Source organism: Astatotilapia calliptera, chromosome 14 (assembly GCF_964374335.1).
Source record: "Astatotilapia calliptera chromosome 14, fAstCal68.1, whole genome shotgun sequence".
In the NCBI taxonomy this organism is placed as follows: domain Eukaryota; kingdom Metazoa; phylum Chordata; class Actinopteri; order Cichliformes; family Cichlidae; genus Astatotilapia; species Astatotilapia calliptera.
Genome location: NC_137435.1, coordinates 28,084,865 through 28,099,145, shown reverse-complemented (window position 1 = coordinate 28,099,145; position 14,281 = coordinate 28,084,865). Strand labels below are relative to the sequence as shown.

The 14,281-nt window shown below is 38.8% G+C and overlaps 1 protein-coding gene across 2 annotated transcripts in view; it reads right to left on the bottom strand.

Moving 5' to 3' along the window:
- rasa2 (RAS p21 protein activator 2) overlaps window positions 1-14,281 on the bottom strand; it is a 28,908-nt gene that overhangs the window by 9,035 nt on the left and 5,592 nt on the right. For both annotated transcript variants that reach the window (XM_026192272.2, XM_026192275.2), the window contains exons 3-9: window positions 9,358-9,461; window positions 9,162-9,256; window positions 7,245-7,321; window positions 5,365-5,448; window positions 3,684-3,756; window positions 3,514-3,584; window positions 2,821-2,922 (exon numbers count right to left, since the gene is read on the bottom strand). In XM_026192272.2, coding sequence (XP_026048057.1) covers window positions 2,821-2,922; window positions 3,514-3,584; window positions 3,684-3,756; window positions 5,365-5,448; window positions 7,245-7,321; window positions 9,162-9,256; window positions 9,358-9,461 — 606 coding nt within the window. The remainder of the gene's footprint in view (window positions 1-2,820; window positions 2,923-3,513; window positions 3,585-3,683; window positions 3,757-5,364; window positions 5,449-7,244; window positions 7,322-9,161; window positions 9,257-9,357; window positions 9,462-14,281) is intronic.

Sequence of the window (14,281 nt, the reverse complement as noted above, 5' to 3'; positions counted from 1 at the left end):
ATTAATAATTAACAACTAACACACTCTCCCATTTTCATAAATCAGTAACAGCCAGTTGAAACAGCAGATGAAGTAACAACAGAGATGCATGAGATCCTCAAAGTGGGAAAATATTAAAAAGACAAACAAAAAAAAACGCAACATTGAATCAACCAGGAACTGCAATCAGCCGATTCCCAGTGTACTCAGCTCGCACCAGTGACCCTCTGACAGCCTCACGTCTGATTACAAGACACTATAAATACATAACATGTGCACAGTGGTATATTCACAGCCACAAGCTTACACGGTGTTAGCACAGATGGTCTCAGCTCTGAGTTCGGCGACAAAGTTCTCCAAAGTAAACTGCGGGGGGACCACCACGAAAACGATCCTAACAACAAACCTAACCAGACACTTAAATCGACCTAACTTAAGTGAACAAGGACAAGTTTAAGAAGGTAACAAAAGAAAAGTGGTTGAACCTATCCAGAGGTCAGAGCCAGCCAAGAGTCGGCAGCTTCGGTATGAGCAGAACGATTAAAGCAGTTAGGAGAAAAATTATGGAGACGGGAGAAAAAGAGACGAGAGTTGATCTCCGGTTATCTAGTGAAGTTGTAAATATATTGGAAAATTATGGAAGTACCTGACATTTATTTTGTTCTATAAATCTACTAGACCCGGCTTTTGTCTAGAAAGATTATACATGTCAGGTACAGAAACTTATTTTCACCTCTTTGCAGTAGCAGAAAACTTTATACTCAGTTGTTTCAGCAAAAGAAGATCCTGTAACTTACTGCAGAAACTGTAAAGGTTTTATAGTTTCTTTTACTATTTAAGAAAAAAACAAATCAGTGAATAAAAGCTGATTAGCTTGTATGTGCTGGTTTTAGAAAGAAGATCGAAAGTGGAAAATGCTGGTATCGGAAAAAGGGAAATTTGAAATAAGCCAAAAAAGTTCAATGGATGCATCTTTAGAAAATATGTATACTATAAACATGAAATAGAGTAAGTATCAGGAATAGTGCAGTAAATATGCAGCATCACAAAGGATTTAAGTCCACTTTACAAAGGTTTTAAGCAATGAGCATAAAATCTTGAAAATCATAAAACCATGATAAATAGATTGCAAAGCAAGACGATAAACTAGAGGATATTTTACAGCAACAACTGAGAAAAACCAAAAAAAGGTTTCTAAATGCTGCTCAGTACAGATATACCCACCTGTTTATCACAGTATATCAACTAAACAGCCGTCTTTGCTACGCTGCCAATTCTTTCCTGCTGCTCTAACAGCTTTCACTTAAAATAAGAGGAATTCAATCATTAGGCTTGTTTAACAGCATATAGGGGTGTAAACCAAAGCACACAAATATTTCAGCTTTATCTCGACATAGGCATTTAAAATGTTCAGAAAATGCTTCTGTCTTTATTACAGGTATATGCCTAAACGAGGGATGATTTAACTTTGAACCCCTTTTTCAAAACAAGGGGAAAGAAAATCTAAATTTGTGAGGCTGTTCAACCGCTAATCGGCGTTTTTTTGACATTTAAATTAAGAAAGAAAAGATCAAAATGACCAAAAATCTGGACATGGGAGGAAAAGTCTTTTTATAATATCCATTTAGACGAGGGGTGGGGGAACTCCAGGCCTCAAAGGCTGGTGTCCTGCAGGTTTCAGAGGAGTCCTTGATCCAAAACAGGTTTTAAATTACTTCCTCAACATGTCTTGAAGTTCTCCAGAGGCCTGGTAATGAACTAATTCAGGTTCATTCATTTGATTCAGGTGTGTTGACCCAGGGCGAGATCTAAAACCTGCAGGACACGGCCCTTAAGGCTTGGAGTTCCCCCACCCTTGATTCAGAACATATTAGTCAGCCTAGTGATCAATAAATCTTCCTCCCATAGTGCCTGCACATCTCTCCATAAGCCAACAGGTGGGGTAAAACAACATTATACATGTCGAGTTGGCCTGCAGTCACTGCAGGTTTGCCCGTAATCCCCTTGATCTGTAATCACTGCACACAGACAGAACACTTTAACAGATCACCTGTACCCAACACTTTTTATGAATGCAACATGGACGACTTCCAGCATAAACACAGGACATGAGGTACTGCCACCATGCATAAGCCACCCACGCACTCGACTCAAAGCCCTCATCTACTAACAAACTGCTATCTGGCGTAATCCCACATCTCCTACTCTGACGCAAAGCAAGGAAAACACCCACACAGTGGAAAAACTGCTGAACTCTGAGAAATCTAGGAAGAGTTTTAAGATCACCTTGTAAAAGCAAGAAAATGCAACAGTGCAAACAGACATGCAAGACTGGGTTCCTGAACAGTGAAATACCAAAGGCAGCGGCTCCACCTTCCAGTGTTTAAATAAAAAAATAATAAAAAAAACCCCTGTTTGGTAAAGAGGAAGGTAATCAGGCCATGACAGATTAATGATCATGTTTTTTGTTTTTTTCCCCCCCGTAGTAAATTTTTAAAGGCACAGACGCATCAGACTGTGCTGGATTTAGTCGAGCACATATAGGTAAAACTGACCCTTCTGAATCTATTTTGGAAAATCTTTTAGGAGTTATGTAAACAGGAGGTAATAGGGGTGTAAACCAAAGCTCATGAACATTTCAGTTTTATCTCAGTATTGCCATTTAAAATGGGAAGAAAATGCTCTGTCTTTATTACAGGCATGTGCCTGAAGGGGGGAGGATTCCACTTTAAACCCATTTTCAAAACAAGGGGACAGAAAATCTAAATTTGTCAGCCTAGTGCTCAATAAGTATGCATAAATACGTTTAAAGATAGCGAGATACTTCCGTCTGCTCCTTACCAGGCTTTGTGAATGTGGTCGCTTTGTAGGATCTTGACAGGAACCCGTGTTTCCCCCAGAAAAACATCCTGAGCCAGATTCTCATTGTTCCACAAATCAACTCTGCAAAAAAGGGGAAAGGATGTGGATTGAAAGAATGTTTTTCATCTGCAAATATACAACTGTTACTACAAACTACATGTACAAGTAGCAAGGCAAAATAAATGTTGCTCTTTCTGTCTGTGTGTTCAGCACAAAACAACCACCCACTTCAAATATGGCAGAAAGGGCTTAAAAGAAAAATCGCTACTAAGCGGTGCTTACCTGCTTGGTGCATAAAAACCAATACAATGTGTGCAATGACACCACCTCAAATCCAAACCTCAACACCATGCACGAGTGTTTACCTTCAGCTCTGACTAGTCTTACCCAGTGAGCTATGAATCCACTGTGATGGAAGCCCCACATATCCTTAACCAGAAATCAAAGGCTCTCCATCAGTAGTCAGAATACACCAAATAAAAAGTTTTTTTGTTTGGGTTTGTTTTTTGTTTTTTTTTTTTTTTTTTTAAAACCTGAAGTCGTTAAGAAATTCTTCTTCTTTTGTCAAGACTATAAAGGGGAAGCGTGTACATGTATGTGTGTGGGTCTGTTAGACAGCGAGAGAGAGCGTTAAGCGCACACAAAAGGGGGGAAAAAACCTTCAAAACGCACTTGATCTCAAGTTTTTCGATGTCCTCCTCCTCCACGTTGAATTGAGTCCTCCTGGAGTAGGACCGTGTGACCTGCAGATGAACATGTCATGGTTAATATATACAATTATCTGCTGTAACCAACAGACCATTTGAAACCTATGATGTGGTAACATGTGTTACAAGATTTACCTCAAAGAAGAAGGTCTCTTCAAAATGAGGGTTGCTGGTTTTCTTCTTTACCTTTGTTTTCTTCTGATCAGACCTTAGGGGAGACATTACAGAAACTGAATGCCATTTTCTCTGATAATTTAAGGATTCAGCTATGGATACGTTGAGAAGAAAAGGGGAAGAGAAGCATGTGACTCCTATCGCACTGTCAGGGAGTGACTTAAGATGACTAAAATGTAATCTTGCCATCTGTAACAAGGTTCACGATGGTGGCAAGCTGTAAGTGGATGCTCATAGTTGAGCTCATAGTCTTTGTATTCTTGGAAAGTTTAGTCAGCTCACTCATGACATTCATTAAAAAAAATAAAATAAAAATTTGTTTAAACCAGAGGCTAGTTCTGAGTCTTTGATTTTGATATTGTATTTGTTTCAAGAGGTGTGGTTTGTTTCAGATAGTTTTAATTAGTTTCAGTCTTTCTAATCTTACAATAGCACAAAATCTCTGTCTGCGTGTTTGCTCTTTGTCTGCGAGCTCCTCCTGCACGATCAGGTGTTGAGCAACTAAACCTGGCACGCAGGTACAGCTCACGCTGCTCGAGGTTCCCAACTATATCAGAAATCCTGTCATCATGCCTAGCAACTAAAAAGACCTGCTTTTAGCATCTATAACATGCACCCTGTTACTTTAATTCATGACAAAAACAACTCGATAAAACAACTTTATATTCACAAAAGTCGAATTATAGATGCCTAATAACAGCCTTGAAAGCATCTAGCTAAAAACGCCTCCAAAAATAATATGGAGGGTACTTGCTGGGAGCAAGATTTAAGAAAGTCCAAACAGATATTACAATGCAAGCACAACAACTTGTAAAAGCTGAAAATGCCCCACAGAAGGTTGTTAGAATTACCTAAAATTAAAGGAAACAATTTTGTAAACTTTCAATAACAAAATATTTAGAGGAAAGATCCTTAGTCTTAGTATTTTTTTTAGTTTGGCTCAAAAAAATAAATTAAAAAAATTACAATTTCTCAAGGAGGCTTTGATGGATTTTTTTTTTGTTCTAATACCTGCACCGATTTTCCTAAATCTTCCTACATATTTCCTCCATACAATGATAGTTTAAAAACAAACAAAAAACTGACTAATACAGTGAAACCAATAAAAACTTTCAAACAATAAAAACTAAACTGAAAAGAAATCCACTCTGGAAATGAACTGAAACTAAAAAAACCAAACAAACCCATAATAACTCCCACATCTCAAATATGTGTGACAAAGCCTCTTCAGGCAGGCTGAGAAAGACTAAAACTAACGACATTTGTTGTCTGTTTGTACTTTATTTTAAGTCAGCTGTGCAAGTTCACGATGTTCTTACAGTTAGTTAAAAAAAGAAAACTACTTCAAACTTTTTCCACAATTAGCTTTAACCATAACAACCTTGGTTTAGACCGGGCGTGCTCCTAAAGATGAGAATATATGTAGGGACCTTACGCTTCAAGTCACACTGCACAATATTTCTGCACATATTCCTCAGTAGTTTTAAAGGCAGTGTGGAAAACCTGTGCACTGTTTATTTCAGGAAATTGGTCATTACTTATGTGATTACACAAAGCTAAAAAAAAGGAACAAACAAGCTACTTCTATATTCTGTAACACACTAAGAACTTATTTTGTTATCTGCGCGAAATTCAGAGTTACCTGGCAGGTCCGACAAGTGACACGGTAGCATAGGGGTCACAGTTCTGCCCACTGATCAAAGGCAGTTCCTTGCACTCAATTATCCTGAATAAAAACACAAGAAAAGAGAAAGAACATAAAATAAAGGCAACTATATTACACCGTTATAGCATTCTTGTTACATCTTATGATTCCACCTTTCTAAACACTGAGGAGCTGCTCACCTTGGACCAAAACCGTCAATATTTCACACAGTAACACTTTGACAGGCCCTAAAGTGACCCAGACCTTGGGAGAGATTAGCTTTTAATGCCGTGCCGCGGGTGCGTGAATGGTAAATAATTTCTTGTTGGTTCAACAGACGCCTCAGTGGAAATGCTTTTAGTGTTAAACCTTGTATGGTTTGCACTACCGGAACAATAAGAAAAACACCCCGTCTTCAAAACAGAAACCGTAAATGCTTTTGCACATTAAGCTTAAAGACATAATCATTAAAAATGTCACTGCATCACCCTATTTATTGTTCACAAACCTGCTTAGTTATGTTAGATGTCAATGACTCTGCACCAAAAGAGGAATCAGGCTCAACTGACAAGCATATACTACAAACCAAGTTTATATAGTATTGTATTGGAAAAAACAAAAACAACATGAAGCGTGAACTATATTTAAATGTAGCACTGGATTATTAAACTAGATTACAGTATATCATTAGAAACTCTGACCTCACGTTTGACTGGCGTCACACAAGGATCTTTTTAAAACAAAACAAAACAGGTGTTTCAGGTGACAACAGGCACTGTGAGCAGTCTAAACAGGATGTGGCTGCTAAGCACAAGTCAGCAGAGAATAAGAATGAATTTAGCCTGTTATGCTAAGCGGGGCCGGAGGGAGAAGCCAAGCAGCTGAATGTAAAGATGTTTGGGTATCATCTTCAAGGTTGTCATAACAATATTCCCTAAAGCCTCACTCTTACATCATTTTTAACTCGACGCGATGCAACTTTGCTCCGATTAGCTTCCTGCAACGGGACGATGAGCCTCACGCCCTTCGTGGACTTGTCTGGTCGACCCGATGGAGAAAAACAAGAGCAATTACGCACAGGTGACAGTGAGCAGGCCGACGGTTTAAGCAAACAATCCGATTCAAACACTGAATGACAGCAGCAGAAAACCACAGCGGTTGCAGAGTGAGAAGCGCACGCTTCCTGCTCAGATGCCATCACTTCCTTCTCATTACCCTGCTCTCCAAGCATGAATGGTGGGGGTGCAAAACAACATACGTAAACAGCAAGAGGTCTGACATACACATGCACATACGTGTGTGTAAATTTACATGCTCAGCCTAATCTGTCAATGGGCGCTTTCTTTCCCCCCCCCTCTCTCTCTCTCTCAACATCCTCCCACGTCATTATCTGCCCTTATATCGGTTTGTGCTTGTGAAAACTGTGTGATGTGAAATGTACAGCTCGGAAGTAAAGGTGAATGATAAAGGAATATTGTGACACACTGAAAACCACACAAAAAATAAGCTACCGAGACCCAAGATTAGCAAGCAATACTGAAACTTTTATCAATGATGACTTCTTCTTTTTTTTTTTTTCCCCCCCTTTTTTAAACAACTTTAAACATATTTCTTTCTCAAACAAGTTGTTGCTCAGAATGAGAAGTGTGGACAGTCAGTTTAGGATTGTATGCTATGCGCTATTACTCAAACTTTTACCTAACACCTTTTATGTTGGAGACTTGTTTTGCTGGGCTTAATGTGAAGGTTTGATCTTTAGCCAGTGAAAATACTCACTTGACTCAAGCTTTGGAGTTCTGTCATGATTTCCCTGCAAAGTTTCAAACTAACTGTACTCACAGGGACTTGACAGGAAACAAGTGACTCGTAGAACTCACCGGACTGATATGTGTTGGCCTGTTGATCCGTTCTCTGTGATCACTTCACTCAATCGCATCTCCAGGTGAACCTTGCCCTGTTGACCATGAGGAGAGGAGACGTTCTAAGAAGTTACACATTACTAAGGCCATGAGTCTACAGTCTTTAGTGAAGGCACAAGTCAAAAGTTATGTAGGCCGTAAACAAGATAAAAATCTGGCTTGCAGTACTGATGATATGCGATACTTTTGCACACCATGTTTATTTGTTACTAAGTTGCACATTTCTCTCGCTGTCATATTTCAAAATGGGTTCTGCTTATTCTCCAAGACCTGCAGTCCTGCTCCACCTCATACTCCATCTTGATTTAGGTTAATGGGAGAACCAGGAGAGTGACAAGAGCCACAACAGCTGTGAATTTTAAAAATGTAAAGGAAAAAAAAAATGTTCAAAATCACTCATAAAGATCTTTAGGGGAGTCGGATGTGGTGAAGGCTGCCGGTCTTGCCTTCGGAAGTGTCAGAGAGAACGAGAGAGAGAGATACAGAGTGAGAGAGTGAGCAACAGAGGGTGAGCTAAACAAAACGCCCCCACACTTGCACTCCGTCTCTGCAATTCAGCACTTGGCTGAGATGGCAAGTACTCCTTTCTCATGCAGCACCGGCCTTTAAGCCAATATACGTCCAAATGAACCAGCATCCTCACCAAATTAACGCTCACGTTCCAGCCGTGACCCCTATTAACTGAGCAGGTTACCTAAAATTAATACTGCTCGCAGGGTGTTCACACAGCCCCCCTGTTTGGCTGCAAATCAAACCAGAGAGGTACTAAAACAACACCTCCATCGCTCACTGATGTAACTTTGCTGTTGAAAGTGTCTACTTGTGAGTGAATCAGTGTAGCGGCACATACCCAGAATAGTCTTGGCGTGGGCTAATGGCAGCTAGAGTCAACATGTTAGCTGCAGCAGCACAGAAGTGGTAGTGTGCTATAGTTTCACCCAATACAAGCACGCCACAAAAACTATCTGATCAAAGATAGTGATGTACAGTTGAAACAGAGCAGCCCACATATATGCCCTATATGTGACAGAAACTAGAACTGCACTCATGAAAAAAAAAAAATGATAAAAATAAAATGCTGGAAAACAAAAAATGTAAGACGATGGACCGAAAACACCTGATAAGTCGATCAAGTATTTTAGCCCAGGATCATTTTTAGCAACAGCTTTCTCCTCGTGTGCATGCATTCTTAATTATACATCATATAAATGTGCAGGAGAAGACTTGAAATTACTCTTTTCAAAGTGTGCTTACATTTCAAATACAAATTTTAAGACTTTTAGTCTAAATCATGAAGATGGCTAGAACAAAACAAGTGGGGGGGAAATAGTATCAGTTATGGAAGCAATTATATTTTTCTGGTGGTGTTGGTTAAAAAGCTTCTTGCTGTCTATTAAACAGGTTAAATGTGCAGTTAGACAAATGTCTTTACTTCTGTGCCACAAACATTGCCTTTTTTCAGCTGCCATCGTGCGATGACATTAAGAGTCTGTCACTAATAAACTGGACACTTGCGTATTGCTTTTCTATTTCCATGCAAAAAGACTCGGACAGTGTGTTCTTTGGATGGTGACAGTCCGGATGTTAGTGAGAAGAGTTGAGTTTGTAAGGTTATTAAGCCTTATTTTGACATGGAAATGATCTTATCTGCATGCAAATTTCTGACTACGTGCGAGCAGATTTCCTGCTCGCTATGTTGGGGTACTGTGAGCTGTAAAAGACTATCATCATTAACTGTGCTGTGCTGATGACCAAGCGAGTGGAACTTTATGCAGTACGAGTAACCTTGCAGTAAAAAAAAAAAAAGGGGCAAGGGTCAAATACAGCAGGGTCAAATTTTTACATTTGTGAGTCATCAGCTTTCCTAGAAATTACCTGGACTTCTGAATTAGGATCTACTGTTTGAAGGCTAAACCAGTTCTCCTTCCCACTGTATTTACATAGGTCATCCTTCCGGATGGACACCTTGCCTAAAAGAGAAAGCAACACAAACCCACACACACACGTTAAAAATCAACACATTCATCGAGATGAGAAAATATACTTGCTTGTCCTCTTAAATGTTACTCACCAACAGGTAGGTCCCTTTGGAAAACACTCTTGGCATAAACATAGAAGGATAAACACTGAAATGGGCGTGGGATCTCAAAGTAGAAGTCCTCTCCGTAGAAAGGGCTGTAAAAGGGAGAGGTCTAAATTAGCTAACAAGGTTATCTCTTTTGGTAGAAAAGGGAACAAGCGAGAATGAGTATAGTCAGTGGTCAAAGGTTCTACTGTGAGGTAAACTGACCTGCAATGCACCATTTCAATATTTATTTGACAGGAATTACAAAACGCAGAAGTATTTTGTAACAAATAAATAAAATTAAGTACTGTTTCTATGCAAGTAGCAGCCTGATGATCAGTTAATCAAATGCACTTGATTAAATGATCATCAGCAAGTGTGAGCACCTCTATGTAAGCAGACGTACTTGAACATTCAGGTGTGTGTATACACAATGCCAAGAATGAGAGACATCAGCAACTGTCTCAAAGCAACTGTTACTTCTCTTCCACAATCTGGGAAGGGTTACAAGACCATCATTCTGCCATTTAAAAGATCATTTCTCACTGTGGAAACCATAAAAGGCAGTTGCCAGTCTTCCTAGGAGTGGACATTTGGGCAAATTAACCTTAAGAACAGACTGTGCGATGCTCACAGACTGCAAAAAACCAAAGAGCTACATGTCAGACTCTACAGTTCTTAGGCAACAGGACAAATGCTACAGTTTGTGACAGTACAATTTGGAAAAAGAATGAACAAGTATAGCTTATTTGGAAAGATTTTCATTGGAAAGACGAGAAGATGGTGGCAAGGTTTGCAAAACTACATTGGCACGCATGGTGAAAACACAGCATATCAGCGTTAACACCTCACAGCAACTGTCAAGCATGGTGGAGGAGGGCTAATGATTGCAGCTTGTTTTACAGCTACAGGTCACTGGGTCAACCATGAACTCCTCTGTATACTAAAGTATTCCAGAGTCAAATGTGAGACCATCAGACAGCGAGAGCTTGGTTGATTCTGATTCAAACTTCTTGATTAATCCCAGATGAAATAATGTCGTGAAACTGGGTTGTGCAACAGGACAATGATCCAAGCACAGCAGCAGATGCGCAGTAGAAATGCTGAAAAAGAAAAGAATCGAGGTTTTGCAATGGCCCAGGCAGAGTCCAGACCTCAACCCGGATGAAACAGAGCTGTGCATAAACGAATGCCCACAAACCTCAATGAACTGAAGCAACAGCGTAAAGAGAGGGTGCAATCGTTTTCTGTAAGACAGATAAAGTCATACAGAAAATGATGACTTCAACGTACTGCTAAAAGTGGTTCTAGAAGCTACTGAATCATAGAGTGTACTTAGTGTTTTTCCCACTCACACCGTTTCTGCATTTTAGCTTAGGTTTTGTTAGGTATCCGTTTGTGTAACAGGTCATGTTTTCTAGTTGACTTTAGGTTGCATTTACCCAATTTGAAGACCTGCCAAGCACCAGATTATTTTTTATTATGCCCTGATATGCAAAATCTAAGAATTTAAAGGGGATGCATTTTCTTTTTTCTATGGCTGAAACTGTTTGTGTTTCACTTTTCAGTCTAAAAATCTCTCACTTATGCAATTCTTGCCATTATGGGTGTCAACTCAAAATAACTAAAGACAACTTTGATATCACTGTGAACGCAGAAATGTTCCACATTAAAACAAGACCAAACATTCAAAACCTGATAGTTGCTATAGGACCAAAGCTGACTTGCACAGCTGCACTGGTAAATGTGACAACAGGCTGATCTATTGACTTCTGGGTATTGTTAATGTTTACTACGTCACACATCAGTGGCAATGCATTAGTAAACCCAGAGGGTATACTTTGATCGACAAAGAGTTAGCGGCATGAATGGACATAAAAATAACGAGTCAGCACTTTGGAACAATTTCAAATCTGCTAACTGCTGTAGTAGCTTATGTTTTACTTATGATTTATTGACAAACAGCAGTCAACTACAGTTGACGACTTTCCCTTTCTTCCATTTCCTGTTTGTTAAGTTGGTTTTAAAGCTTTTATTGCACATTATCATTGCATCAGCATCATTTTATATATCGCCCATCTGCTCGGTGGTTGTGGGGAGGGGGACGCTAAAATAGAACAGAGGATGAGATAAAGAAAAAAAATAAATACTGTCACCATGAATGACAGAAGGAAAAAAAAAGCAGTAGAGACTTTTATGCTGAGCTTTTATTAAATGGGCACCAATAGGTTGGTTAATAATGTAAAAAACAGTTTTTACTTGCATCCATTTGTCACGTACAGTCTAAAAATTGCAGCTTTATTGATTTTTATACTGTATTTGATTCATACTTCATACAATCATGGAGTGAAAAATAAAATAAAAACGGCAAATTGGTGCATTCCTAGTTATTAATATTGTATTTTACTCACCAACAATGTAGATGTGGTGATTATTACGTTTATTCCTCTACAGAATAAATCTCTTTATCTAGCAAGTGTGCATGTGTGTGCCGTGGAAACATGGTTGGGGTTATTTTTCCATGTTAAGTAGTAATTTTAATAATGGGCAATTATTGAGTACATGTAACATTGTAACAGGACATAAGCGTAATAATAATATCACATGACTGTCATAAACACCGCCAGAATTTGTTAAAATACTGGGAAATGAACTGGTTGAGCAGAAGGTGGACGACACAGGGTGCCCTTATGACTCATCGTGACTGAGGGGAATGTTCTTGATATCTTGTAGGTTTAAATCTGTCACTTTTACCAGTTTTCTTCTGATTTCCTGAACATACAGTGTAACTTTATTAAGAAAAATCAAAATCTATGTATTTTTTCCCTCTTGCATTATATTCCTGTGTCTTCCATAAATTACATTTTAAAAATTAAATGCAAAAACTGTGACAAGTAAGCTATAAGAGTAAAATGCAAAGAGCTAAAATGCAAAAATGTGAATAGCTGAGATCACAGAACAATGTGTTACATTGTCATGTTACATTGTTACAATGTTACATTTAGATACAATTCTGCATGTATGCCCAATGCTGCAACCAGAGAAATGCAGTACTGTGCAAAAGTCTTGAGCCAGCCCTCATTTCTTCTAAATTTCTGTTTCCAAGCTGCCAGACTTTCTCAAATATTTTTTTTTTTTAATGGTCTTGAGAATTAATTTTCCAGGTTCTCTGACGATGTTTCAGAGCTTTTCTTTGGACATTAGCTGCTTTTTCACAAATTTTCAGTCTAGTCCTCCTTCCTGATGACTTTCAGAGGAATGTTTTTATGTTTATAAACCTACTTAACACTGACCTATGAATCATAACCTACTCACGACTTATATAAAAAGGCACCTAACTCAAGGAATGAACCAGTGTTGTGTCTACACATAACAGACAACTTGAACAAACCAGTTTTAAATTGTATCTTTAGGCACTCTGTTACTGGCAGTCCGTTACAAAACAAATAATTTGTTCTCATTTCTTTAGTTGCGTCTACAGAAAAATACCAAAAGACAACACAGTTTAACTTAAAAAGTATTTTTGAATCAAAAAGGTGATTCCCACAGAGCTATTAGCTGAAAATTTAGCACATCTTGTTATGATGTTGAAAAAAATTTGAGGAATCTCAACAAGTGGAAGACAAAAGAAGAAGTGGCACGCCTTAAACAAAACAAAAAAACAACATCTAGAACAGACGACCAGCATCTGAAATCCATGTCTTTAAGAATTAGGAAGGGACCATGTCAAAATTGATGGAATTATTAACTTAGAAAAGTTCCATCAAATGTAAACCACCATTCAATATCATATAGAAAGCATCTCATTGGCACCAGTTTTATTTTTCATCGTGACAATGATCCCAAACGCCCTGGCAATGCAGTAATAGCATACCTGGACAGAAAAAACACACAGTGGGACAATATCAGTCATGGATTGTCTCCAAAGAGCAAAGTGGGATCATCTTGACAGAACAGAGCAAGTCAGCCAATATCCAAAGAAGAGCTTTGAATGTCCTTCAGGAAGCCTGGAAAACTATTCCTGAAGACTGCTTAAATTATAAGAAAGCTGCCTAAGAGAGTTGAAAAATAAAGGTGGTCATACCAAAGATTGTACAATTCTAACAAGCTTGAAAGTCAAACAATTTTTTTGCCTTATTGTATTTCAATGCATGTTTGCACATTTCAGTAAAACGCTGCACCCATTTCCTATTTTCCTAGCAAAATATAAAGAAATGAAGGGTGGCTCCGGACCTCTGCACAATACTGTGTTCTGCAATAGTCATCCAATTACAAAATGCCAAGTACACCCTGTAGAGCTTTGTAGCACACTGCTGGGATATCACACAGACAACATATTCACTCTTACAGTCAAATGCCTTATTCACCACAGGATTGACTGCCCCTTAGAAACTGGGGGATGGAGAGAAGGTCAGAATATCTCTGCCACTCAGCTGCCTCGTGACCAAGACTTTGAGCCAAACAGCTAGCAGACTGTAGGTTAAACGCTACCTTAATATGTGCTGCCTGCCCACCTGTCCCTAAACAGACTGAACAGTACTTGGCTAGATAAACTGTCCACATGTTCAAGTAAAAAAATGCAGTCCTTCTCTTTTAGATTTACTGAGATTGAAGCCGACAATGCTTGAGAAAAAAAACAAAAAAAACGTAATAGCGCACTAATTGACAGCCGGCATTTCAGAATCAGAATCAGAATCAGAAAGGGTTTTATTGCCAAATGTTGAGCGGGTTTACAACATTAGGAAATTGCTGCGGTGCTTCAGTGCAAACATACTGTTATAAATACTGTTATAAATTAAGCTTAAATAGACATGAAAATAAAAATGAGAATAAGAATTAAAAGTGCTAAGTAGATAGATATATACATGGGTGCAGGTGGTGATCAGTGCCAAACATGGAATGATGCAGTGAACACAGCGTAGGGTCATGT